Source organism: Diplotaxodon limnothrissa, linkage group LG8, assembly GCF_057381915.1.
Source record: "Diplotaxodon limnothrissa isolate DT_005_m linkage group LG8, D_limnothrissa_male_GT1.1, whole genome shotgun sequence".
NCBI lineage: Eukaryota > Metazoa > Chordata > Actinopteri > Cichliformes > Cichlidae > Diplotaxodon > Diplotaxodon limnothrissa.
This window is the reverse complement of record NC_140603.1, coordinates 8,333,986-8,361,964: the sequence shown is the minus strand read 5'-3', so window position 1 is coordinate 8,361,964 and position 27,979 is coordinate 8,333,986. Positions and strand designations below refer to the sequence as shown.

General features: G+C 40.6%; 1 protein-coding gene across 1 annotated transcript in view; it reads right to left on the bottom strand.

Annotated features, from left to right (window-relative positions):
• LOC146626249 (arf-GAP with dual PH domain-containing protein 1) overlaps nucleotides 1–27,979 on the bottom strand; it is a 36,125-nt gene that overhangs the window by 4,520 nt on the left and 3,626 nt on the right. Inside the window, exons 2-6 of the mRNA XM_085361210.1 lie at nucleotides 19,435–19,562; nucleotides 13,529–13,620; nucleotides 7,686–7,768; nucleotides 2,690–2,802; nucleotides 2,435–2,581 (exon numbers count right to left, since the gene is read on the bottom strand). Of these exons, the coding sequence (XP_085217336.1) occupies nucleotides 2,435–2,581; nucleotides 2,690–2,802; nucleotides 7,686–7,768; nucleotides 13,529–13,620; nucleotides 19,435–19,562 (563 nt within the window). The remainder of the gene's footprint in view (nucleotides 1–2,434; nucleotides 2,582–2,689; nucleotides 2,803–7,685; nucleotides 7,769–13,528; nucleotides 13,621–19,434; nucleotides 19,563–27,979) is intronic.

The window sequence follows — 27,979 nt, the reverse complement described above, 5'->3', positions numbered from 1 at the left end:
TTTTAATTAAGGTTAATAAGCCTAGCAGGTGGAGCGCACTCAGTGCATTCTGACTGATTTAATTCATTTCGTGATAACAGGCAAAACTGTAGCGATCACAGCTATTTTCATCTTAATATAGCATCCTGGTTTTTGAACAACTGGCTGCTTCCAGGACTGTGCACAAGTCTAGATTTGCCCCTAATTTCTTTACATTTTGCTTCCAAGGAGGTAAACATTATTGCAATTTTTAAAAAAGTGGTGTGAATGTTTTCAGCGCAATATTTTGTGGTTGTTGTTGTTAAGCCACTTAACACTGACTTATGAATCATGCAAGCATAAAAAGCAAAGCTCAAGGAAACGCACGAGTGTTCTTTCGACACAGAACAGACAGCTTAGCAAAGAACTAATTGTATTTTTAGACACTTTGTTTCCAGCAGCCTGTCACTAAAGTGCAGAATTTGTTAAAAAATCTGAAAAATGGCAAAGATAACACAATGGGACAAATATAAAATAGTATAATTAAACCAAGATGATGATTCTCAAAAAGCAATTCGCTGAAAACTTGGAATATCTCATCATGGTGTGGCTTTAAGAAAAATGGACAAAAGAAGAAGTGGCAAACCTAAAACACTATGTTCAGAAGATGACCAGTCTATGAACGTTGTGTCCTGGTTTTGCTCATTGGGCTGTGCAGGTGACCCACATACTGCCTTTACCTTACCATATAAAACACCTTAAGGTGCCTGCTGTTGTGATTTGGATCTATATAAATAAAGGTCCAGAGAATTCTCATTCCCAACGCGTAACATACTGACGATTTATCACAGCCCGAGGCGTCTCATAAGGACGCGGAAGGGTACATTTCGCGTTACTATGAGACGCTCCGGATTGTCAATTGAATCCAATAGAATGGCGTTTGAGGCGGTAACACATGCTTGGAGCAGAGGCTCCAGCCGTCCATTCCAGTCCGAGCCCTAACCCTAACCTTAACCCTATCAGATAGTGTTTTCCAAAGTGATTCATGATCAGAACGCAAAACAAAGGTACATGTACAAATTCATTCATCACCCCTGTTCTCCAGGAACTTCACTGCCTCCGTGTGAAATTCCAGATAGTGTACAAACTTCTTCTGGTCACCTTCAAGGTCCTTCATAACCTCGCTCCTCCCTACCTCTCTTCTGCCCGCTCACTTCGACCCTCGTCTTCTGTTCAGCTTGCTGTGCCTTCTTTCCGCCTCACCGTCATGGTAAGCAGGGCCTTCAGCTGCTCTGCTCCCAGGCTGTGGAACTCTCTACCCCAGGTACAGTGGAACGCCGACTTACGAATACCCCCGAAAAATTCAAGTTACGAAGGCACTGAACGGCAATATTTCTGCCCGTGTTACGGCAAAATGCCCGTGTTATGAAATCTGCTGGCTCTGATTGGCTGAGCCTAGAATGCCTACAATGCCGTCCGAATCATGTGACAACCCCGTGGCTTTTGTACTTGCGCTTCGCTGTTCCACTTAAACGACGTATTGTTGTTGCCGTTAGCAATTAGCCTATCGTTCACTCAAAAGGCGCGATGGGTGCTTCGACTTACGAAAGACCCTCGGGAACGAATTAATTTGGTAAGTTGGGGTTCCACTGTATAAGAAACCTTGATTCTCTCCTCCATTTTAAATCCCTACTCAAAACCCATCTTTTCAACTCTGCATATTCACTGTGAACCTGTTGTTTGTGTACGTTATCTTGTGCTCTTGTTTTCTTATTTTTCTTCTGTCATTGTTCTATTATGTGTTTTATTCTATTGTTAAGTGTCCTTGGATGTCTTGGCACTTTCAAATAAAATGTATTATTATTATTATTTATTTATTTATTTATTTATTATTATTATTTCAAAGGCTGTCATGCCTCCAAACGCGAACCACACCAACGATTTGGATGAGAACATGTTGTACAATTCACTTTATTTAAACTGAATTAATGTTGATGCAGAAGCCTGGTTTAAATTTGCCCCAAGGCCTTCTCCTTCTGGTCTTTCTCCCAGGTTTTCTGTCTTCTCTCCAATAAAAACTAAAAAACAAAGAAGCTTTAAATGTCCTTGGAGAAGCGTGGAGAACTGTTCCTGAAGACTGAAAGAAAGCTGCCTAAGACACTCCAGGCTGTGGTGGAGACTTTCAAGCTTGTTAGAATTGTACAAACTCCCTATTTTCCAGATTCTTAGCAAAATATAAAGAAATGATGGAGGGCAAAGACTTTTGCACAGTATTGTGCTTTGTTCATAATCTAAGGCATAGTGTCCTCAAATTAAAGTCTGCACTCTGCCATCAGAGTCATCTTTTGAGGCCACAGATCTCCTCTGTGCTATTTTTAAAGCTCTGCGCGTGAGAAGCAGAAGCCCGTCATTTTAGTGTACATAGTAATTTGGAGTTACTTGTGCAGAAATGTGTGTAATACATGCACATGCGTACCTTGGCGTCGCTGTGGTAAACAAAGATGTTCCTTGTGCTGTTGTCTTTCAGGTAGGTGATCTGCAGTCCGCAGGGGTTGCCAATCTTGGCAGGCTGGAAGGTGGCATTGAGGGTTTCTATTTTCATTATTGCCTTGGGATCTCTGGCCTTGACAGGAGCAGGGGTAAACAATGAATTGTAAAAGTCTCACATTCCTCAGTATGGCTGCTGTGCACCAAAGAGAAATTCTGCTATTGGCTGTATCGTGTTTCTTACATCCTGCTTGTTGAAGTATTTCAGCGCTCCCTCCCTCTCTGACAGGACAAACTTTCTGCTGAGAAACTGACCGTTGTCTCTTCCTCGTTTCCATAGAAACCCCTCTCGGTACCCTGGGTAGAAAGAAAAAAAGAAATAAATGTGTGTGTGTGTGGTAGGGGAGCTGGTACCATAAAGCCTTTATAGGAGACAGGAGATCAAACAGAGGAGACGTTTACAACAGTGATGGGGAGATATTGTAACTGGTTGGTGTCAGATGATACTTCAGTTAAGCTGAAATCAAAGATCGTTTGAAATCTCATTTATGCAGACAGCGAGGAAAAGGAGACGGCGTGCAAGAGCGAGAAAACACAGCAGAGCGGGAAGAAACAAACAGGGGAGGGGGTAAAAAAACAGCGTGAGTCAGCGCAGACGGTTTTTATTGTTTCTGTACATAGAACATGCTTTCCCATGTTAATGACATGCCGCACTATTTGTAGCCCTGTTATGTTTTCTTCTTCTCCTTTGGTCTATTTCAGTAAACCCCTCTGACTCACACTGCCTCTTCTTCTTGCTTTTATCTTCTATTTCTGTCGAGCTCTGATGTGTTTTTTTGTCTGGATCTATTTTTGCGAGTTAAAATTATAGGAAGCATAACCGGGTAGTCCTCCAAAGAAGCGACTAATTTACATTCAAGATGAAACTGAAATCCCTACACTGGGGAGGACAAATAAAGAGAGGGGGTTACGCTAAATAAAGTTTAGAAATTTCAATGAAATTCGAATTTGTCAAAAATTTCCCAAGTGCTTTTATAAAAGAGCAAGGGATTTTCAGCATAGCATTTTCTTTAAAGCTGAGACAGCATCATGCCGAAAACAAAAGCAATCAGTTTAGACTTTGTTGATGGTCACAAAGCAGAAGATGAACATACAAAATGATTAGAGTGTTTCAAAGTGTTTCAAAGTGTCAAGAACTGGAAAGAGAAGTAATATCAAGAAATTCAAAGACAGTCACAGAGTACAGAACAACCCTCGCAGAGGTAGGAAACAAGACTTCAAAGACTAGAAAGAAAAGTAGCGAGAGATGTGACTAAAGACCCCAGAGCAACTGCCAGGACACGAGTGAAGGACTCAGCCAAATAGGAATTGTAGAGGACAGGACAATCACCACAACCCTGTACAGAACCTGTATAGACTCAGAGGCTGAACCAAGAACTTCATTCCACAACCTGGATGCATACTGCAAGTTCGTCTGATCGGATGAAACTAAACTGAAACTCTCTGGCCACAAAGATGCTGCTTATGTTTGGAGAGAAAAAGGAAGAGGTGTACAACCTAAAGAACACAGTATTATGCTGTGCGATTCTTCATTGTGTCTAGTCACGAAGAAAGAAGAATATGTGATGATTTTGAAAAAAAAACCTCAAGCAGTAAGCAGAAAAACTGGGTCTGGATCTTCCAACATGGCAATGACCCAAAATATACGTGAACAAACACTCCTGGTGAAGAACCAAAGTAAGTGTTACTGACAGGTCTGCACAAAGGCCGGACTTGAATGCTATTGAAAATCTGTGGGATGAACTAAAGACCAAGGTCCATCTTGGAACACCACCAAATTTGGAGGAAGTCGAGAGATTCACCAAAGAGAAATGGGCTCGTTGAGAACTACAAGTAACAACTGCAGTCGAATTCTGTCCTCATCTGTATGAGGATTGTTTCACCTGCACTTACACGACTATTTAATCACACAGGTAGTTTCATTAGTTAAGCTATGAAGAGGCCAATGAAAACACCGCAGTGTGTCAAAAGCTTCTCCATTTCCAGGAAAGGTTTCAGTGGGTAACTGAAAAACCTCAATATCGCCGCAGTGGTAGCGTTTTTGGATAAATCAATGTTTTTTAAAATGAAACAATTTTCACATACACAGTTTAGTTTTAGCGGTTGATTTTATTCGCCAGCATTTTTTTGGGTGGAAGCATAAATGCCACCTATAAATAAAACCAAACATGGTCCGTCACAACCGAAAAAAAATAAACAAAAAGATGACGGCTGCTGGTAAAATAAACTGAAAAGCAGAGGTCAGCGATAACTATTACAACATAGTTTTATGACATAAACAAAAGGCAAATACCACTGCTAATATAAAAAAATAAGCTTACATAAAATTATGAACTGCAGCTTTACAGTTAAAAAGCTTGAGGAGTCATTTTCATATTCACTCACATTTCTTTACTTTACTGCTGTCTTTTCTATTCTTTTTATTAGCAGCCATTGATTACCTGTCTTCTATCTATTCATCTTCTGCACTCATTCTGCTCCATATATGCGTGTGTGTGTGTGTGTGTGTGTGTGTGTGTGTGTGTGTGTGTGTGTGTGTGTGTGTGTGTGTGTATGTCTTTCCGTCTGTGACTTTCCGGCATGAAACATCCACCTACACTGGCGTTACCTCACCAATCAATAGCCCTCCTTGTCCCCACCCTCGCCTCCTTCTCTGACCTTTTTTTTCTCCTCCTCTTCTTTGCATATTAGATCAATGTTGGTCACTGTGCATTCCAGGTTACTGCATAAAGTCAATCTCAAACACACACAAACACACAAACACACACATATATTTATGTACATGCACCTCAAAATGAGTGATGACGTTACCACAAAGGCACAAATAGAGATGACAGAATGACTCATATCATTACACTCTGTTGTGTGTGTGTGTATTTGCGTTTGAGTGTGTGAGGGTGAGGTCACTGCAAGCCAATCAGAAAGCACCATCTTCATCAAGATGTGAAATGTATACTAGTACTCTACCCTCAGCCTCCATACACACACACACACACACACACACACACACACACACACACACACACACACACACACACACACACACACACACACAAGCAAGCATACTCCTTTTAATGGCAGTTCCATTCACCAGCAGTGACAATTACAATGTCATTGCACGAATATGCTTTTAACCGCAAACATATACCACAACCATTTAGGAGGAGAAGGATGAAAATAATTGTCTGAGAGTCGTCAATGGATGTTTCAGGGTAATTGAATTTGTGCTACTGGCATCCACGGGGAAATGTTTACCCAAAGAGTTTTTCAAGGTTTTGCTTATCGAAGAGTAAACAGTGCAAGCCTGGCACCACAGCAGACCGGCCACTTTGCAGTCTCTTTTTGAGGTATGCTTGCTTGAGCATAGATGTGTTCATCTTATGTAGTTCTAGCTTGAGCGAGCACATTTACTGCTACAAAAAGCCTAAAAGTGGCTATATACATTTAAATGTGAAGACATTAGAGGTAACACACAAAGTACTTTAACCCACGTCCCCAACCAAGTCAGAGTTCATGTGTTTTGTATCCATGCGCCAAAATGCTTCTTGTACAGAATTACCAAAAACTGCAGTTCCTCTAAATGGCCACTTGAGGCTGATTACGAAATAATAAAATTCAAATATTTACAGCCTCTTACAAAAAGGTTTTTTTCTCTATAGTTAAAGTATAATAAAAGCAATAAAAGATGATGCATAATATATAGGATAATATACGACTTTTAAGATAAATACTGATATTTGATGATTTAACCATCTGACATTCCAACATGTCAGCTGATATTTTTTTTCTTTTAGACAAATGAAATATAAACATATTTTCTTAACATTTGTTATGTGTAGCTATTTATTTTATCCTTTACGCTCTGCCTGACTCTGCTTGGATCAGCTGATTGTTGTGTTTGTGTTGTTTCAAACACATGTTCACCAGCAGGAAAGTTACGTTGCGCCCTCTAATGGACAAACTATGCAACGTCATCCGTCATAACATGGCTGAAGGGTGTTTCTCTCTCTCCTCTTTACATTTAAATGTTCACTTACCGACTTTTATAAATGTAGCTATATCAGCAAATTATTGCTGATCGATATTAGCAAATAATATCAGCCTGCCAGTAAGTCTAGCTTTATAGCTATCATCCCCAGTTTCTTTGGATGGATGAACTGATAAATAATATGGCTTACTGTGAGTGCCAGGCTGTCCGAGGAGTTTGTGTTACAGCTTTGGTGAGTAAAGCTGGAATTTTATTGGTCTGATACTAAGCACTAATTATCAGGCATGCAATTCTTATAGGGCCTACATTACAATATAAAGCGCCTTGATGTGACTGTTGTTCTGATTTGGTGCTGTATAAATAAAATTTAATTGAAATGAGTTGAATGCCTGTGAATTGAACCCATCCAGTTTATGAATGCCGCTTTAGCTCCAGAAACCACAAGCAGTATCATAATGATTATGGTACATGCATCTTTTACATACAGTCTTTGTCTGTTCTCGAGTACTATTGCCCAGTGCTTCTACTGTTGTGGTGGATGGATATGAAGAGACAGTTGAGCAGTCGGACGTTATCTGAAGACCTCCTCCCCAACAGGGATGAGCTGTTTTCAACTCATAAACATGACGTGACATTTTAATATTTTTTTGAAAGACGTGTTGAAGGAATATTTTGATTTTGGAAATAGGCTTTTTCATTTTTGAGTCTCGCCATCTCCGTGAGGTTTCCAGGCAACCAGTGGACATGCAGATTAAACAAACAGGATGTGCTGATTAGTGGGCTTTAGGGGTCTCTCAGCAGTGGCTTCATATTTACCGTAAACACATGAGCCGCGTCAATCCTTTTATCTAACTCTAAGCAAGTGTGCAATTTCCTAAAATGTCAAACTGCTCCTCTAACACTGTTTCTTACATTGCTGGGATAAAGCCATTGCAGTGCGTAGGCGATTATTAATTATTCAGTCCTGCCTGATGCTGTCTTATTTTGCTCTTGTTTTCGGTCATCACCGGGTCAAAAGATCTGAACTGAAACCAATTCCTCAGTTTCTGTTTCTGACTTTGGAATACTGCAAGTGTTTTCATCTTTTACAGGCAAAAAAAAAGGAAAAAAGCCAGCAGTTACAGTGATGTGTAGGAACATATAGATTGATGAGGACTTTTATACAAAGCCTTCCTTATCAGTATGCACGTACCTGCAGAGTATGGCTCTTGCTTCTCGATAAATTCAAACTCGTTCCTTTCGTACTTGGCTCTGATCCACTGCTCTCTCAGCAGTCTGGAGACACGATGAAAACACACAGTTAGCTTTTATGTGAATTGCACACTCATCATCAATTGCTCTGATGTACACAAACTTAAAATGATTTCTTTCTTTGTCAGTTAGACGTACACACTGTTACTTTTTACTGCTCAGGAGTCTTACTTTGCTTACAGCATGACCTCATAGAAATGAAGACAGACATATTTAAACACAGTGACCTTGACCCTTGACTGCCAAAATCAAATTATTTCACACCTTGAAATGGATATTCTTTTTATGGAAAAAAACAAACAAAAATGCAGCTCTCTAAAGACCCAACAATAAGCTGTAGTATTATCAGGGTTTGTTTTTTATACTATTTTAGGTATAAACAAGATGTATTTGAGATTTATAAGAACTAAAGACCAAACCTAAGGTGGAAACACACATTCACATCCATAGACTAATTCAACCCCATTACTAGAGCCAATATTAGGCATGTGCCAATAAATGTGAAGTGGCATTTAAAAAGTAAGGAAGAGGCAGAAGAAACACCCTTCAAAAATGTTATGAGTGTTGATGTCCAGAAGTAAAGAAGTAAATAAAGTAAATAAACATATAACAAATGTTCAGGAAATCTGTTTGTACTTTGTTTTCTGAAAGAAGAAAAAATGTCTGTCTATCCATCAGAAAATAGGGCAGAGTTAGCTCAGTTTGCCCCATGATCAGAAGGTTGGGGATTCAAATCCACCGAACGGCTACCCTGAGGTACCCCTGAGCAAGGTACCGTCTCTACACACTGGTCCAACGGGTCCTCGATTGGTGACTGCCCACTGTTTCACTGAGTGAATGGGTTAAATGCAGAGGACTAATTTCCCATGGGGGTTAATAAAATGAAAAAAATAACCAGTATCAGTATTGGCTTTAAAAAGTCTGTTTTGGTTGGGCTCAACTGCTTATGCAGTTCAAGGTTGCAGTAGTGAAGACATCACCAATACAACATAAGGTGAAAGCTGCATCCACACTGGAAACTATTAGCTCAGTGTAAATCACTTTGAAGCCTACAGCTGGTCACTTTTGGACATTCGAGGCTCCGGTTGTCTAGGTAACTCTTGTATTTACTGCCAGGTCAAATGTCAATCAATGGCTTTGTGTGCTTTCACTGGTAGTTGCTTCAAGCAGAGAACGGTTTATATCAGGTCCTGCTCACACCGCCAGCAGTTATTTCACATACAGGGAGTGCAGAATTATTAGGCAAATGAGTATTTTGTCCACATCATCCTCTTCATGCATGTTGTTTTACTCCAAGCTGTATAGGCTCGAAAGCCTACTACCAATTAAGCATATTAGGTGATGTGCATCTCTGTAATGAGAAGGGGTGTGGTCTAATGACATCAACACCCTATATCAGGTGTGCATAATTATTAGGCAACGTCCTTTCCTTTGGCAAAATGGGTCAAAAGAAGGACTTGACAGGCTCAGAAAAGTCAAAAATAGTGAGATATCTTGCAGAGGGATGCAGCAGTCTCAAAATTGCAAAGCTTCTGAAGCGTGATCATCGAACAATCAAGCGTTTCATTCAAAATAGTCAACAGGGTCGCAAGAAGCGTGTGGAAAAACCAAGGTGCAAAATAACTGCCCATGAACTGAGAAAAGTCAAGCGTGCAGCTGCCAAGATGCCACTTGCCACCAGTTTGGCCATATTTCAGAGCTGCAACATCACTGGAGTGCCCAAGAGCACAAGGTGTGCAATACTCAGAGACATGGCCAAGGTAAAAAAAGGCTGAAAGACGACCACCACTGAACAAGACACACAAGCTGAAACGTCAAGACTGGGCCAAGAAATATCTCAAGACTGATTTTTCTAAGGTTTTATGGACTGATGAAATGAGAGTGAGTCTTGATGGGCCAGATGGATGGGCCCGTGGCTGGATTGGTAAAGGGCAGAGAGCTCCAGTCCGACTCAGACGCCAGCAAGGTGGAGGTGGAGTACTGGTTTGGGCTGGTATCATCAAAGATGAGCTTGTGGGGCCTTTTCGGGTTGAGGATGGAGTCAAGCTCAACTCCCAGTCCTACTGCCAGTTTCTGGAAGACACCTTCTTCAAGCAGTGGTACAGGAAGAAGTCTGCATCCTTCAAGAAAAACATGATTTTCATGCAGGACAATGCTCCATCACACGCGTCCAAGTACTCCACAGCGTGGCTGGCAAGAAAGGGTATAAAAGAAGAAAAACTAATGACATGGCCACCTTGTTCACCTGATCTGAACCCCATTGAGAACCTGTGGTCCATCATCAAATGTGAGATTTACAAGGAGGGAAAACAGTACACCTCTCTGAACAGTGTCTGGGAGGCTGTGGTTGCTGCTGCACGCAATGTTGATGGTGAACAGATCAAAACACTGACAGAATCCATGGATGGCAGGCTTTTGAGTGTCCTTGCAAAGAAAGGTGGCTATATTGGTCGCTGATTTGTTTTTGTTTTGTTTTTGAATGTCAGAAATGTATATTTGTGAATGTGGAGATGTTATATTGGTTTCACTGGTAAAAATAAATAATTGAAATGGGTATATATTTGTTTTTTGTTAAGTTGCCTAATAATTATGCACAGTAATAGTCACCTGCACACACAGATATCCCCCTAAAATAGCTAAAACTAAAAACTACTTCCAAAAACATTCAGCTTTGATATTAATGAGTTTTTTGGGTTCATTGAGAACATGGTTGTTGTTCAATAATAAAATTATTCCTCAAAAATACAACTTGCCTAATAATTCTGCACTCCCTGTATAGTCATGTGAAGTGAATGTGATTGACTTTCTTCTATTTCTGATCACCATGTCACTGTGAATCGCTTTCATTGTGGACTCAAATTTACACAGAGAGGCATACAGGCTCACTCTCACATTCACAGCTATGGCCAATTTAGAATCACTACTTAACCTAATCAACACGTCTTCGGTCTGTAGGACAAAGCCAGAATATATAGAGGGAAATTACAAAGGAACAGCAACACCCTATTGTCCCCAGTTCTAAAGACCTTGGACACACTACATGGTTTTATTCTTCACTTTTCAGTCACTGGCTTTCACCTCCAAGATAAACTGCTACTCTGAGGACATTTGTGTTTAAACTTGAATCTTCTTATTGTCTAACAAGCAAGCTGGCAAAGGTCTTCTCTTACTTGTTCTCCTGGCAGTTCACAAATGCCAAATGCATAACTCCTGGCTTCCAACTTGAATTTTCTGACTTAACCATGCAGTCACCTGTATGCTTTCCCAACACATAGAGGAGATTAAAATAGTGGAATACTGTGATGAAATATGTAAGACCCATGTGCAGCACCAAAAACCTTCTTGCCACTTCTTTGGTCATTAGTGATTACCACAGCTGACCACAGTTGAATAGATGATGACGACTGGTCTGCAACCACTTGCAAATTGCCTACCAAGCGATAAGAGCATTTGCCTTCAGAGCAAAAATTGAGCTTTTAGAAATGTGTGCATGTTAGTGGTAGGGCACAACCAAAGCAACACAAAGGTTTTTGTCTCTGCACCCTCTTTGGGACCTACTTCACCCAAGCAAAAGCAAGCAACTTCCCAAAACCACTTGCCAACCAGATTGGGAATACACATTTTCCCCTACTAACCAGAGGTTGACAAATGGTTGCTTACCAGTTTCTATGCTTTACTGACCAAACAAAAACTGATCATATCTCATCAAATTGATTATAAGATATAGTTAAGTGGCTTTTTATGGTCACTGTAATTCTGCTGACAGCCTAAGGAGGAAGAAGAAACTTCCGGACAGCTTCAGTCTCCCGTCAAAATAAAATTGAATTGTTAAATAATCTAAGCCATATCAAAAAAATGTCACAAATATCATCATCATTAATAAAATGCTTACAGCAATAGAAGTATATCCCGGAATAGGAGGAGGGTATGACATGTACCTTTACAAGAATGTGCTTTACATGTTATTTTTTCATAAACCTCTTCCTTAGTTTTACAATGGCCATGGCAGCACTTTTAAACTTCTTAATTCATCCCTGCTGCATCTTTAAATTTGTTACTTAATCCTCAATAAAACAGAATAATGGAATATCCATTAAGCTTATACTCATATAACACTCATAGATATCTATTGCAATGCAACTCAAAGCAACCTGATCACAGCCTTATACCAAAGCCTAATGTAAAGGTGGCAATCTCATTTTTAAACCTTCTTCCTTTTCACTGATAAAAAAACAAACAAAAAGGCAGCTCATCGCCATGCCAACAATCTCTCTCATCCCGTTTCCTTCTCTGCCTCTCCCCAGCATGCTCTAAATGGCTCACACCATCTCTTTTTCTGCACAGAGGAAATACATTAACTATTCTATCAACATTTAGAGGTAAACATTCTTGGCAAATTTTTCTTCAAATGACACCCAATGATGACACTGGGTGAGAGCACAAACAGACAGCTGATACTGAGAAGGGTATTTCTCTCACTTCTAGTTCTAGGCTTTCTGTCAGTCTTTTGGATTCTCTTGGTTGTTTCTTTTCATTAAATTTACTGGAAGACAGGGAGACAAATGGAACAACACTCCTAAAATGCCAAGAAATGAAAGCCTTGCTACCTCAAGTACTATTTGAGGCTGATTCAAAGCGCATGCTGGTGCAATGTGTACTACATAACAGCCTCCAGAATATTCAGAAATGCTGAATAAAACCCCTGCAGATTTACAGTAAAAATAATAACACAAACAAAACCACACTGCTTTTCATGGCCTTTCATACACACAAAAAATAAGAGAATGTGATGCTTCCTGATCACTGTGATTAACACGTGATATAACACATGATACACAATCTACAGCTGTTTCCTGAACAAACATGCAGCTTCTTTTTAGCTCAAATGCTATAAAAGTACACTGCAATTAGCTGTCCAGCACCAAACGGTGGCCGACGTTAGCACCTAGCTAATAGGTATAGCAGCACGTTTAGCTCTGTGTGTATTACATGCACATACCAGCTACTATCAGAAAACTTTGCACCACAAATGAACACAATCACATAAGTATAGTCATAATGAATTAATTGGCCTAAACCCAAGTCGCTGTTATGAATGTTCTTATAACTTGTTGCTGTTGCTTCTGCTTTTTTCAGAGCAGCCATTGTGATTTCTTTAAGTACAGAAAGCACTAGTTCACTCTACCTTCATTAGGCCTTTAAGAAAGAATGTAATACTTGCAAAGCTAATATAATAATTAAGTAGATTTCCCAACCTTTTCATTACACATTATTCTGTATTCAACTTTGAAAATGTACAAAAGTGGACTTTACACTACAGGAAGCATAGAGGGAAACAAGATGGGTTTGGTTTTGCCACGTAGGCAACTAAATGACAACGGAGATAAGACTGGTAGTTATCAAGAGGACAGAAATGGCAGTTGTTTGTGTTGTCTTCTCTGGGTTTAGCTAATCATCCTTGTCTAGTAGTTTTAGGGCTGTGTCCTGTGCCTCCACTTAGCCCAGAACATATACTTTTTTCTACAAACCAAAACAGCCCTAAGAAATGTCCTACATAGTGGTTCCTGCTGTCCTGACACACAGAAAAAACAAGTTCCTTTGACAGGAAAGGGCCTAACATCAGTTCACTCAGTCCTAGCACACAGTCACCCGCTAGCTAACAAAAAAGAATAAGCTAATTTAACATTAGACATAAACTGGTTATGCAACTATAAAAACTTTATACACACAAGGCTGTGTTTTCTAGTGTTCGTGTTTTGAGATTAATTTGAAAGGTGTACTTACTTGCAGTCAGTGTGTGTTGGTCTATAGTAGAAAGCCGGAACCTTCTGCTCATATTTGGCCTTGGCTGCACTGTTTCCCATTGCAGCCATTAACTGAAAGGAAAACAGAAAGAAAAACCTAGTCATCAAAACACTGTCCGCAGCTCAATATTTAATACTGCATTTCAGATATCAAGGTTAAATGGAAAACCAGATACATTTTATCTACCCAGTTTTTAATGAACCATAATTTTGCTATACTTTACTTGGGGACATAACTGCATTAAGTTTATTATATTTATAGTAATAGCAGCACCAGTAATATTGGTTTTAATCCTATTACTATCATTAACAATAATAACAGGAAGAAAAAATTCACATTTAACTTTAAATTAGATTAAAAACAGTGGGCTATAGCACAGAAAACCTTAAGTATGTTAGAACTTGTTCACTTGACAATAAGGCTCTGGCTTTCTTATGGGATTAAGGATGGAAATGGCCACACTGCATTGGGACACATTTTCCTCCTGCCCTTGTTCCCTCCGTCGTACATTTCATCCTAGGATAATCCCTTAGCTCAATCCAGCTGGCACAATCCCTCAGTACGCTTCTTCTTATCCTTTAAGGGACTTTGGGGAATGATGCAGCACTGTGGCATTTTATTGTGAACGTCAAATAGAAGCAGATTTCTAAAGAAAGCCACTGAAATTCAGCTCATGTGACGAATGATGAATTTGGCACCTTGAATGAACATGAAATCAATCAATGTTGAATCAGCTGTTCCTGTCATTTGGTATAATCACCTCTGTACCACATCCATTCACTGTATTCCTCTCCTTCATGTGAATTTTTAACTCCACCAGACGGCTGAAAAAAAAACACTCGCAACTGTCTCAAGCTTCTGCGGAGCATGACCTTCAGTTACGGCTAAACCCAATCTTCATGATAACATGGTTAACGCTGCAATAGCACATGAGACTGGATGACTTCTCGTTATCTACAGTCTAATTTATTATAGATCCAACTGCTTAAGCACATACATATCCATAAAAATAGCAAAGCTGATTCAATTTATATACTGATAAATATGCAGCAGTGTGCAGTGTAGTCTGGGCAAGGATAAAAAAAAAAAGAACGTGCATAATGCATAAAGTGTAACTGAGATTGAATCAGCCACACAAAGCAAGGTGAAAGCTCCAGCTCGACTTCATCCTGGTAACTTATGAGACCCCAGTTAGTACAAGTAATGACAAAAGCCCACAAAGGAGGACTGCTTCCCTTGATCCTGCTTGCCTGCCCCCTCACTTATTTGCATTTAGATGCAATATTTGAGTCATGGTTTTGGGTTTCTGTTGTGCCACTTCCCATTTTATTTTCTCATTTTTAGTGATGTATGTATCTAGTTACTTTGTTCTTTTTTCACATCAGTTTTCACCAGTTACATACTCTTTTACTATATATACTTCTTTGTCTCTCTGTAACATGCCAGATTGTCTTGGAAGTTAAGCTTTCTAGACAGTTTCCTAGTTATATTCCTCATATTCTCTTCCTGGAGTTGTATTCCTTGTGCTTCTTGTTCATATCCTCATTGTTACCCTTCGGGACTTTTTTCTGCACTTTTTCTTGGTCTTCGCCTGGATTGCTAGCTCTGTCGGTGTATGACCAGCCTTTAATTAAAAATGAGATTCTGGTGTATTATGTGGTGTCTTATGTTATATTTTTGAGCCTGCTCCGTTACGCCATTAAAAGCAAGGGTAAGATAATGTGTCCAGATACAGATTAAACATTAGTACATGGTGTAAATAAAGCCTAATGTGGTATTATAATTCCAAAACAAAATGAAGTAATATCCTTGTGATTTGTAGCACCTAGCTGAACACAACCACAGACACATTTCCACTGATCCCAATAGAAGCCATGTTCAGTTAATAAAGTGAATACTGCTGTGGTTCCTCCGATTACTGACATTTTATTGGTATGGGACCAAAACAGAGCTCCAGAGGTCTCAACAGTGATCTCAAAATCATCCTAAAACACTCCCAATTATATTAACCCAAACGCACGTCACAAAGCCCTCGTGTATTCCCGTACCTCAATCAAATGTATCCCCCATCCGCCAATAAATGTGCTTTTGTTCTGGTTTTATCCAAATGCTCTGTCCTTCCTGTGTATTCTTCTTCCATTTTCCTTGCTAACACCCTCACTGCTCACCCCTTAAGTCAAATCCCCATAACATCCCAATTACTGTCCTCCCACATCTTCAACCTTCCTGGTGACTCACATCACCGCCCCCTGAGTCCCTTTTTGTCACAGACTGACAGTCTTTGAGCGACAACACTGTTTCATTCACGGACAACTTTATTTATCCCCAGCAGAGTACAGAAGTCCAAATATGCATTCTGTGTTTACACATTTGCAGGGGCGGTACTAGGATGCCTTGAAGATGTATTCTGACCGGGACATGATCGCAAGGCACACAAGGGAAAAGAGTAAACTATTATTTTACTAATAATGCTTATTGATCCATATGGTGAGATATTCTCCTTCCACTGGGAAGTCAGAGTTAGGCTGAAGGTCAGAATTATGGAGCTGGTTAGAATTCACATATCAGGGCACAGGCATCACAGCAAATCTAAGTATTATTGGAAGATCAATACTGGCTGTATCAAGCCACATGAGACTCTGACTCTTATCATGCAGCATTTTGTTCTATGCTGAAGAAAAACACTATGGCTAATCTAGAAATATAATGAATGTGTCAACAGACAGAGATGCCCTGGGTTTCAAAAATCCACCACTTTTCCTTTAAATGACATCGCTCCTCCTCATTTTTTTAATTCTGTCACATTATCCATAGTCCATATCACATGTCCATTGACTGGGTTGTTTCCATAGAAACAATAGTGATGCTTAAGCTTCAGTTACCATGGTTTTTGTTTTTGTCTGAATGTATTTGGTACAGTCACATATCAAATATGCACGCTTATATTGGGATTTGCACATATTCGTGAAGAATTAAGAATTCTAGCAGTTATTTCAATCGACTCATAACAAAATATAAACATTTAAACTCAGCTGATATAAAACATTGATAGTTTATTCACTTCTCTGAGTTAATAAACTGTTTGGCTTGAAGTTACCCATAGGCAGCAAAGATTAACGTTTGCACCGCCGCCATCTTGGTTTTAAAAAACTGGATGTAACAAAGAAGAGCAATTCTGATTGTGAAACTGCTTGCTCACTGGGTAATGACTTGCCTTTCCACGTTGCTAACTAACATACCATGGATAATATCCCTTTTTGGAACACAGTATGACCCAAAAGTGACTGAGCCCATAAATTCATAAAGAAAGTTTTTACAGAAGTCGAGACAGAAAGCTGCTTTCCCATAGATTTCTATTCAGGTTCCTCATGTGATGTCATGCGGAAGTGACACAGTCACTGGTTGTATCACCTCCAGTGATACATCATGTATTCCCCCACTGGTTGGCAGTGGTTTCTGGAGGTTGCTGGCTCCTGCCAGCTGAAATCAGTTGCCAGCAATATCCTAGTGAATTCTTTGGTTGCTAGCAGAATCCCAGCACTAATAGTTCCTATTAGCCGAGCAATAATACGACTTGAAAAAGTGTGATAAAAACTGGAAATGAAAGTTTGTTGTCAAAGTAAAAGTTGTACCTCAGCAGTGGCCAATATGTTTCAAAAGGCACAACTTTGAAAGCAAATGGTCGATTTAGCAATAAGCTAGCAACCAAAGCAAACACAAGGGGGTTTTGCTTACTGGTTGAGGAGTACACATTGTTGCCAAGTGACATGTGGCTTGGGGGGTCACTGATTGGTCTCTAGGCCACGTGACAGGGGCTTTAGCAATCATTCTCCCAGCAACTGCCATTAGCCTCCAGCAAACACTCACAACCATTTGGCAAATAGTCTTGTTTCCATTGCTTTTGCAATCGTCATGGTGTTAACTAGTGGACTTCAAAGGTATGTGCGATTTTAGGAATGACACATTTCAAAACACACAAAATGTAAAACTAGGAGCCATTTTACTAAAACAAGTGCAAGAGCGACTCAAAAGACAATCCTAACAAAAGGGACTGTTTGCTACAACTGTTAACACCACCACTTTAGTTATGATGCTACAAGTTGCTAAAAACAACCATCTCCGGTGCTAAAACATGAAGCCAAGCCACATGTGTGAAAGTCTAAAGTTCCCCAAACGGTCATTAGTTCTAAAATGACCCCACAGATATTAAAAGCACAGCCTGCTACAAAAATAATTTTGGTCTCTATGGCTATTTTCCACTTTCTTGACAACTGTACAAAGATGAATAATAATATAAGGCATCCATTTAGATTGCATGAAAGCTTATGTTTATGCAATATTTCAGCTGTAGCTGCCATGAATAATGGTGATGAAAAAAAACATACTGCTACCTCGTTAGCTAGTCGACTAAACTGAGTGGCTCACTTTACAACTTGACCATTGTTTACAGTTGTTGCTTTCATAGGTTTTAAAAGCAACTTTCTCACAACTAATACTCGTATGTATGATACATTATAGTGTTTCATGTGTATATTATTCTACAGTTGCAGAAGACTCAAAAATATTTTACATCAGCTTTAGCTAATTTCATAACAATCCACATCTAAAAGTTTGTCCATTTATGTCTAACCAAAGAGATTGTAAAATGGATTTTTAAAATAATTAGTTCACAAACTATATGATTAATAATACAATCATTTCCTTTGCATTCCCTTTTGAATTGACACTGGATGGCTTTTTCCACCAGGTTTGTAAAATAAATAAAAATCAATTAATGTTTAAATCTCTGGTCTCTAGTTCCAAAGTTGCTGGCAGATTGAGCTACCTTCAGACAGAGGACAGGCTAGTTGTTTAGCAATCCCTGAATATCAGGTGATCTCACTGTCTGCCCACATCAGCTGATGGCTTAGCTGATACCTTTCTCCATGTCCAACTGACAAATCAGACTCAGACTGCGGGTTTACTTGTGGTTCCTCGGGTATTTAAAAGCAGGATGGGAGGCAGAGCCTTCAGCTTTCAAATGCCCCCCAACCCCCAGTTTGTATTTGGGAGACACACCTTCTCTACTTTTAGAGACACTGACCGTCCCTTAGTTATACTACAATAGGTCTATACTGCTAAGGGGCTTCCCAGGATGCACTGAGTGTTTCTTCTTCACTCACCTCTTTCCACTCTGTGTTTATACACCACTTTGCAATTAATCAATAGTTACTGTTAATCTCTAGCTCTACACCGCTACCTGAACCTGGTTTATTCCTGTTAAAAGGGAGTTTTTCCTTCTCACTCTCGCCAAGTGCTTCGTCATAGGTTGTCGTCTGATTGTTGGGATTTTCTTTTCTTTTTTCTCTGTACTATTAGAGGCTCCTACAGTGTAAAGCCCCTTGTGGCAACTGTTGTTGTGATTTGGTGCTATATAAATAAAAGTGAATTGAACTCCACACAACAGAGGAGGTGGATTGTATTTGATGTTAAATTAAAGCTCTGTTCACGACATTATCATCACAGTAATTTAATAGCATCGCAAAGTTGGTTTTATTGCCATATTTAAAAAAATATATTTGATGCTGTCCTGATAAACACCGTGTGTTACACCTGATCAGACTACACCTCCTCCTGTATTCTCTTGAGAAAATCGTAGTTGTCGCTTGCCTGTGACCCCAAACCATCTGACGCTGTGGAGGCGTAGTGCGAGCAGTATGCTAGCAAAACAGCGGCGTTAGTCCTCCATCTCTTTCTCTCGACACAAAATGTAGGAGTGTAGGAATTCAATGCTGTGGAAGCCTTGTCTCACATTCATTTTATTGTTCAAATGTCAAATGTCATCAAATGTCAGCAAGTGGACTGAGGTTAAAGGTATGTGGAGATTTTTGACATTCCCACCCTACCTCCACCTCGCTGGCATCCCATGTGTCCTGGACAGACTTGACTCGGCTGATGTGTGGGATGCTCCGGTGAAGGAGCGAGCAGGCCTGGCAAACAAACACACCCAAAGTCAGCGACGCCCAGTCTGGTTCTGCAGGAGAGACAGAGAAAGGGAAGAAGGGAGAGCCGGGGGGGAGGGGGGGGGGGGGATTAGAGAAATGATGAAGGTAAAAGAGAGAGAGGGAAAAGGAGGAAATGAAATTTGTGAAAGCAGGACAACAAGACCGCGATACAGAGAGAAAGATACAGGACAAACAAAAAAGGAGGGGTGCAAAAGTCTTGTTATGAAGATGCTTTAACAAAAAGAACAGCAGCTCAAGGTTCAGACTATAAATACTGAAGGTGCTGATGCCAGCGCTGTTAAGAGGTTACAGAGGCAAAGTAAATGAAGCGAATATTACACCAGACTGTGGCTGAGTGAGCTCCTGCTCATAAAGGAGAGCAGGGCTGCAAAATATGATTTTGGGGAAATCCTATTTAGCCTACTGGCAGGAAGCAGACCACCTGAGATCTGATCAGACCTTAGTTACCGAGCTAGTTGCATCAGACACACAAATGCACACACATAAAGACTCTGGGAGAATGTGCAAAACTGAAGAAAAACCACTCTCTCTGCAACGCAGCACAACAGCAGCAGCAGCAGCATCTGTGGGTGGTCAGCCAGGGTGCATGTGAGTCACTGTATCACACACAGGCTGAGTCTGCCCATGCTGATGAAGTGTTCAAAGTCAAGAGGCGTGATGTGCAACGGAAAGAGGAAGACAGAGCAAAGTGAGAAACTGAATGTTAGAATATGAGAAAGAGAAACAAAGAGGATCACACATGTGAATACCACAGATGGGCTGATTGGTGGGTAGCAAATGCAAAGAATCACAATTCAAGTTAGCTGACTGGTAAGACTAAATGACAAGCAATCCTGGCAGCCACAGTTAGTTACTTGGAAGTGATCGTCTTTCTGGTTCCAGTTTCTCAGCTGAAAGTTTGGTATTTTTAGCTGTAGACATGGCAGTGTGCATTTGGTGTTTTTTTTTTTCCACTGAATACTCAACTATCTCAACTTTTAGGCTGATTACTGACAAAAACTAAGGGAGAATAGCGAAGGGATGGGAAGTAAAGGAAGCATCATTTACGAAAAGAAAGTTCAATTCCAGCATCAGGCCGGGGTCTTTCTGTGTGGAGTTTGCATGTTCTCTCCGGCTACTCTGGCTTCCTCCCACAGTCCGAAAACATGCAATTAGTGGGGATAGGTTAATTGATAAGATAAGATAAGATAAGATAAGATAAGATAAGATAACCTTTATTAGTCCCACACGTGGGAAATTTGTTTTGTCACAGCAGGAGTGGACAGTGCAAAAGTTATGAGGCAAAAATTAGAATACAATAAGAATAAATACAGTACACAACTGTACAGAATAGAATAAAATAAAATACTATATACAGTAGAATAAAATAAAATAAATATACAATAAGATAAAAATAGAATACAAATACAAATACTATATACAACTGAGTAAAAATACAACGATGACAGAAAGGATTATTGCACTTAGTATTATTGCATATGTATGGATGTGTGTGCTTGATCAGTTAAAGTCTTTATTATGGAGTCTGACAGCAGTGGGGAGGAAAGACCTGCGAAATCTCTCCGTCCCACACCGTGGGTGCCGCAGTCTCCCACTGAAGGAGCTGCTCAGTGCTGTCACAGTCTGCTGCATGGGGTGGGAGATGTTGTCCATCAGGGATGACAGCTTAGCCGCCGTTCTCCTGTCACTCACCACCTCCACTGGGTCCAGAGGGCATCCTAGAACAGAGCTGGCCCTTCGGATCACCCTGTTCAGTCTCTTCCTGTCCCCAGCAGAGATGCTGCCGCCCCAGCAGACCACACCATAAAAGATAGCAGAAGCCACAACAGAGTCATAGAAGGTCTTCAGGAGTGGGCCCTCCACTCCAAACGACCTGAGTCTCCGCAGCAGGTACAGCCTGCTCTGCCCTTTCCTGTAGAGGGCGTCTGAGTTATGAGTCCAGTCCAGTCTATTGTTCAGATGAACAATCAATCTAAATTGCCCATAGGTGCGAATGGTTTTCGGTCTCTGTGTGTGAGCCCAGTGACAGACTGTCAGCCTGTCCAGGGCGTACCCTGCCTCTCGCCCTATGAGAGCTGGGATAGGCTCCAGCGCCCCCCCAAAACCCTGAAGAAAAGGATAAGTGAATGGATGGATGGATGGGCCTGACACAGCACTAAGACCACTTTAAGTGTGTCTGAGGGAAATCCTTAACGTTTTGGTTTCTGTCACTTGGTCTGTGCCATTATTTTTTCTTTTTCTGTTGTTATTTGTGTGCTCTTGCAGCATTTTTCTATTTGCTACTTAAGTTGCAATCTATTTGACCTCTCTGGACCACCGTAGTCTTCTTCCATCGAGCCAGTTACTGTACATTGTACATTGTATTATATTGTAAGTAAACAGTCAAGCAGGGCGAGCTTATTGAGACAAACATGTGAATAACAAGTCCATGAACATTTTTTTAGTCAGAGCCAGTTATTTCCATCTTTTATATACAGTCTGTGCTATCAGTATGCAGTATTAACGAAAACAAAATATATTTTATAAGTTCAAAGGTGATTATATTGGCTAATGTTAGTGTGCAGGTGTGGCATTTATGGATTAAGATGTTGCTAATGGATGCATATGCATGTGTGTGTATACTGTGCTACAGAACATATGCACATCCTAACCTGCATGTGCACAGCTACAAGCGACTGAAAGTACTGAGGGTGCCCTTACTGAGCAACATTCAAAAGTCTTTCTCTCTGTATCTCACTCTCTGTGCAGCTGCTATTTCTTAAATAAAGAGGCCCTCAGCGTGGCGCACCACAGACACACACACATGCACACACAGTGACAGCAGTGTGTAATACTCAAGGGAATCATATGAGAGGCAGGGGAACGAAAGGTTGAAGGAGGCAAAAAAAAACAACCCAAAACCCAACACCATTTCTGCATCTCTGTCGTTTCAAGGCTGAAGCGGAAAGGTTTAGAGATCTGGATGGAAACGGAGAACAGAGATGAGGGTTTGGAGGACTGGAAAAAGCAAACAGAGGGATGATGTGAGTTCCCCCGAGAGCGCTAGCTGGCATCTGCGATAATCTTCCTCCATTTCATCTCTTTTAACCCATGACAAGCAGGTGATGCTTTTATAAACGTCAAGTCATCCTTTAATCATTCTGGAGTGCAATGAAGCTTCAAGCAGCAGCGCTTTAATGTAAGGGAATCAAACCTCTTCCTTTTTAGGTCTTCGCAACAACAATATAAAAACTCACAGGCACCCACACAAACACACACACACGCACACACACACACTCACACCAAACCAACCCCTGCTGACATGAAAACATACAACCTGCCATTCGGTGGTGAGGTCATCTCTGTCTGAGTCAGGCCTTACAGAGAAACAGGCGGCACTCAGGGAGATTACTGTGGCCGCATGACTGACTAACAACACACACACACAAAACCACACACACACACAACTACACATGCACATACGCAGAGGGCTTTTTCCTCTACATGTACATGAGTGATGTTTCTCAACAGGATAGCTGTGAACAACAGATGCACAGTCGTAGTGAGCAGGAGGTGGAAAATTCCTGATGTAGTGTGACTTTTTTTTCCTTACAGTGCATATGCTGTTTGAGACATGGTTTTTTCTTTAAATGCAGCAGTACTGTGTTGCATCTCTGAGCAACTGTTCAGAGAGAGGAGACAAAAAGCTTTGCAGGAGATCTTATTGGGCTCACCTCTTAGGGAGACACCGGAGCTTTGGACAGAGGATGAATGAATGGGTGAGGGGCATTTATATTCTTACAGTGGCGGCCTATGACTGTGAGCATCTGCAAGCACTTTCATGCATCTGCAGCAGAGTCATTTGTACAGTATGTCTCATACACATGCCTGTCAGAAGTGGCATTGTGTTGGAGATTAATAGCTAGAAAGTAGGGCCATCTGAGGTTATGACCCAGTGTGTTGGTTAAAAAAAAAACCCCAAGAACAGACACCACAACATGCTTTCATTTCTCTCAGGGGTTTTTCATTTTAAAAAGACAGACGTTCCAGAGGAAATGTCTCTGCAAATACAAATATTGCCCATTGAATCCATTGAATTTGCTCTTCCCAAATCATTGATTCGTGTTTCTTACCTGCTGCCATGGGGATAGATTTTAAGGCTATGACTGTTGGGTAAGTATCATAATTTTCCTTGAGCCACTGTGGGCTAGTGTGGTCACTGTGTGTAGCGTGGTTCACTTAAATAGAGGGCTAACTCTCAAGTCCAAAACACGGGTTTGTTTAAAGTAATTGTTTCACAAAAAATACTCCATCTTTGTTATTGATGGATTACTACCTCATTACTTTTCTTTGCTTTTCATGTTCTTAACTTGAGGACATTTTTTTTTACTAATAGATCTTATCCAATGCTAAAGTCTGTTCTAGAAGCAAGTATCACTGCACTGTGTTCCTTTCATTTTAAGGTCACTTGGACATGCTTGGTAAATTCCACTCCCCCCCAACTTCTATTCTGAGTACACGAGTACAAACAAAGGAGGAAATGCATTTGCTGAAATGCCACTGGTTCTAAAACTGAGGGCAATTTCTCTTTTACCAGCTATCAATAGTAATGATTGGTGCACAGAAAATGAACTCTTGGGGTATCTCACAGATATACTGGACGCCTTCAAACATTGCCCACAGCAATCCAAAACCAATGGGTGAAGGTTGATGCCCATACAGTAGACATTTTTATGGAAGGACCAAACAAACTATGTAGCTTTTAGTTATAACCTTACTATAACATAAGGTATAAAGATAGAAGTACTAGGCCACACCGCTTTATCTTAGAATTAAAGCTGATTTTGGGCTCATTGGCCCAAGTATACAAAATCATAGCTTAAAAGGAGCATGGGTTTAATACTGAGCCACTTTACACAAGTGGCTCAGTATTTTGATAATGATGATGTCACTATGTCAACCCCTATATTTAGTAGAATAGCTAAATGTATAGCTAATAAATAAATAGCAAAATATTTGTTTCAGAACAATCCTGCTGAGCTTTGTTGGCTAATTCATGCAAGCACACCTTCCTGAAAGGTTACTTTGTCATGTTAATACAATATTTCTACAGTTACCTCATAATCATTGGGTCAAACAGCTTTCTAGAACATAAAATACTTCAAGGAATTTTTTTGTCCTGAATCCCTAAAGGCTGGTGTGTAGTTCCAATAAAGAGGAATTAGCGTTCTGTCTCCCTGAAACTCCCTAAAAAGGAGACTTGGTGAAATCCTTGACAATGAAACGTCTGAAAAAAGTACACTAAGCAGTTGTATGTGTATATGTTTTTGTGTGTGTGTGTGTGTTACGTGGGCTTGTTGTTATGAGGTCACTAGAGTCTTGGAAAATTAAGAGTGTGGGTTGACCTCAACTTCCTTGAATCAAATGCTCTGTTTGATTTCATATACCACCCACTGTTTTGTTCATTTTCAACATGCTCTCCTTTGGTGATCTAATCAATAACACCTTAATGTTAAACACCAGAAAGACCAGTTCAGACAATTTCAAAAAGGTGTATTTCATTTCCAGAAGAATCCAGAACAATCTACTCATCTATTTTTGTACTGATTTTAAACTGCTTCTTATTATGTATCAAGGCTTTGTGCTGCCATATTTATTAGAATGCTGTATTATTTCAGTCGGTTGCCTGCTGGATGACAGAAAAAGACTGTAACTTTACTAAATCGAGCCTACAGCAAGGCAAACAGACCATAGTCTAAGAAACAGAAAGGTCTAAAGATACTGATACATTTTATCATTAGTGCCTGATTCCACATTAAAGAAGTTTATATTCTATATTTACAGTGAGCTTCATGTTGCTAAACAGATGCTTGACTTATATATACACAAGTCAACCATTATACAATTTTATATATCTAAAAAATTCCCCTCTCGCCCCTGTGGGCGGTCTTTATCCATTAAGCTCGGGTCCTCTACCAGAGGCCAGGAGCTTGAGGGTCCTGCGCAGTATCTTAGCTGTTCCTAGGACTGTGCTCTTCTAGACAGAAATCTCCGATGTTGTTCCTGGGATCTGCCGGAGCCACTCGCCTAGCTTGGAGGTCACTGCACCGAGTGCTCCGATTACCACTGGGACCACTGTTACCTTCACCCTCCACATCTTCTCAAGCTTTTCTCCCAGCCCTTAGTACTCCTCCAGCTTCTCATGTTCCTTCTTCCTGAAGTTGCCATCATTCGGTATCACTACATCTATCACTACGGTCGTCTTCTTCTGTTTGTCTACGACAACTATGTCCGGTTGGTTAGCCACCACCACTTTATCTGGAAGTCCCACAAGATCTTAGCTCGGTTATTCTTGACCACCCTAGGGGACGTCTCCCATTTTGACCTCGGGGCTTCCAGGCCATACTTGGCACAGATGGTTAAGAGAACTTTGTAAATATTCTCTCAGGCTTTTTGTCAGTATTACCCAGCAGAACTGTAAGCAAGAACACAGAACTTGAGCTGGAATGGAGATGTAACAGTCTTTAACCTGCCTGCTGCTTAGAGCTAAGTTAGAATGTATTATTGAGCAAACTGTGAATAGAGCAGGTAACTGAGAATTACCCTGAAGCAAGTGCTCTTCATGCATCCAGCCTACTGCACACTCTAACCGAATGACAACCTTTGCTGAAATCAAACAATTTCATGTAGCGAGAGTACATTAGAAGTGGAGAACCTCCTGCTGCTCTTGAGAAAGCAGACTGCAAAGGATGACGTAAAAACATTTGTTCAGGATTTCGTCCGATGTCAGATCATAAAAAAATGCTCAAAACACCTTAAAATTAAAGTCCATGTGATCCTAAACTGTATTACTGACTGGCGTAAAATAGGGACCGTAACCTCCTTGTGACTTAAAAAAATTGATGGTTGCCCATTTCATCACATTTTTTTGCATTCGTCAACCAACTGTGAGTGGTGGTGCTGATGGTCAACACGTTACGATCAATCTATGTTTGTTTGTCTATGCTGAAAGCAAACCGTCTACAGTGAGTCTGTTTGCAATAGCAAACTCGACTTAGATGAGTGTCAACTTGTATTCTGATTATTTATTATTTATTTCTGACTCGGACTTGAACCCAGGCCGGCCGCTTTCAGACGTTTCAAACCTAAAAACCCCCCAGAAAGCAATGAGTGGTACTGCAAAAGGAACCTAAACCTCGTTATATCTCATCTTGGACCTGCTGATTTGCTGTTCTATAAACACCTTCTGCACACCTAAAAGGATTGCTGAGGCTTCTCTCTGGAGGCAAAAAATCATTTGTGTGTCCTCAGCAGAGGGCAGAACCACAGTGCTGCTGAGCTACAGAGAAACCCCGCAGTACAAGCGCCCAGCTCAGCCTCTCAGCGGTCTCATCAAAGCGCACCAGCAGAGTGAAGATAGGGGAAGAAACGCAAAGGTAAGGAAGGGCAAAGTAAGAATGACTAAGCATTACAAAAACATCCACAAGCCATGCGTGTTTTCAGCCCAATTCCAGCAAGCTTTCTGCCTGCTTAATGAATGCTGTATCTGAGATGGGACGATAAGACACGGGTGAGGAAGGACAGGCAGGTCACTGCTGATGCTGTGATGTGTTTTACTTTGTAAGTCTGCAAATTCACGAACAATAGAAGGATTTCATGCGATGTCGCGTAGCAGGGAAAATAGAGGACCTCATCTTTCAGGAAAAGCAGGCTAACCTGTCACCTTTATAGCAAAGTAAAGCTAGAAACTGTCTTTTTTCTGACATATTTCATTCTTCACCAAGAAAGATCTTTCTGTTTGGAGTGCTTCTGCACGGGTTTCCTCCCACACACCGAAGATCTGCTTAAGGTTAATTTGTGATTCTAAATTAGCTGTAGGTGTGAAATCGAGAAAAGGCGAGAGCCAGACAACCACACGACGGCGAGTGGACTAGACTCCAAAATAATTTTGTCTAGCACAATGCATGCTTTTCTTATTTCCTAATCCCATTTGAATTATCGTGTGAGTCATTGCAGAAAGCGATATATTTCTGGGGAAGACCTTTTCAGAGTGTAAATGTTTACTTGTAAACTAGCTGAAAGCCCTCACACCCACTTAACAGTCGCTTGTCTTGGTTTCTGGTCTGGTCTTAAATTTATGCATACAGACTCTTTAACAAATGCATCACTGTGATTAATGCAATCAGATTTCAAACAAATTTTAATGTCTGTACTCCCACTAAGTCAACTAGGAGAAGAACTGTGTGAACTGCAACATCTGGGAATGGCCATTATACAAGATTAATTGAGGGACATGCTGCCGGCATCTCCTGGGAGATAAAATAAGTGCATTTTTTATATAGGCCTGTGAAAAATGACCCTTATGCTCCCTCAATCTATGAAATGACCAAACAGTCTTCTGATGAGTTTATGGCCTCAATCGCTAGTTTCATTTCTCACTGAACAC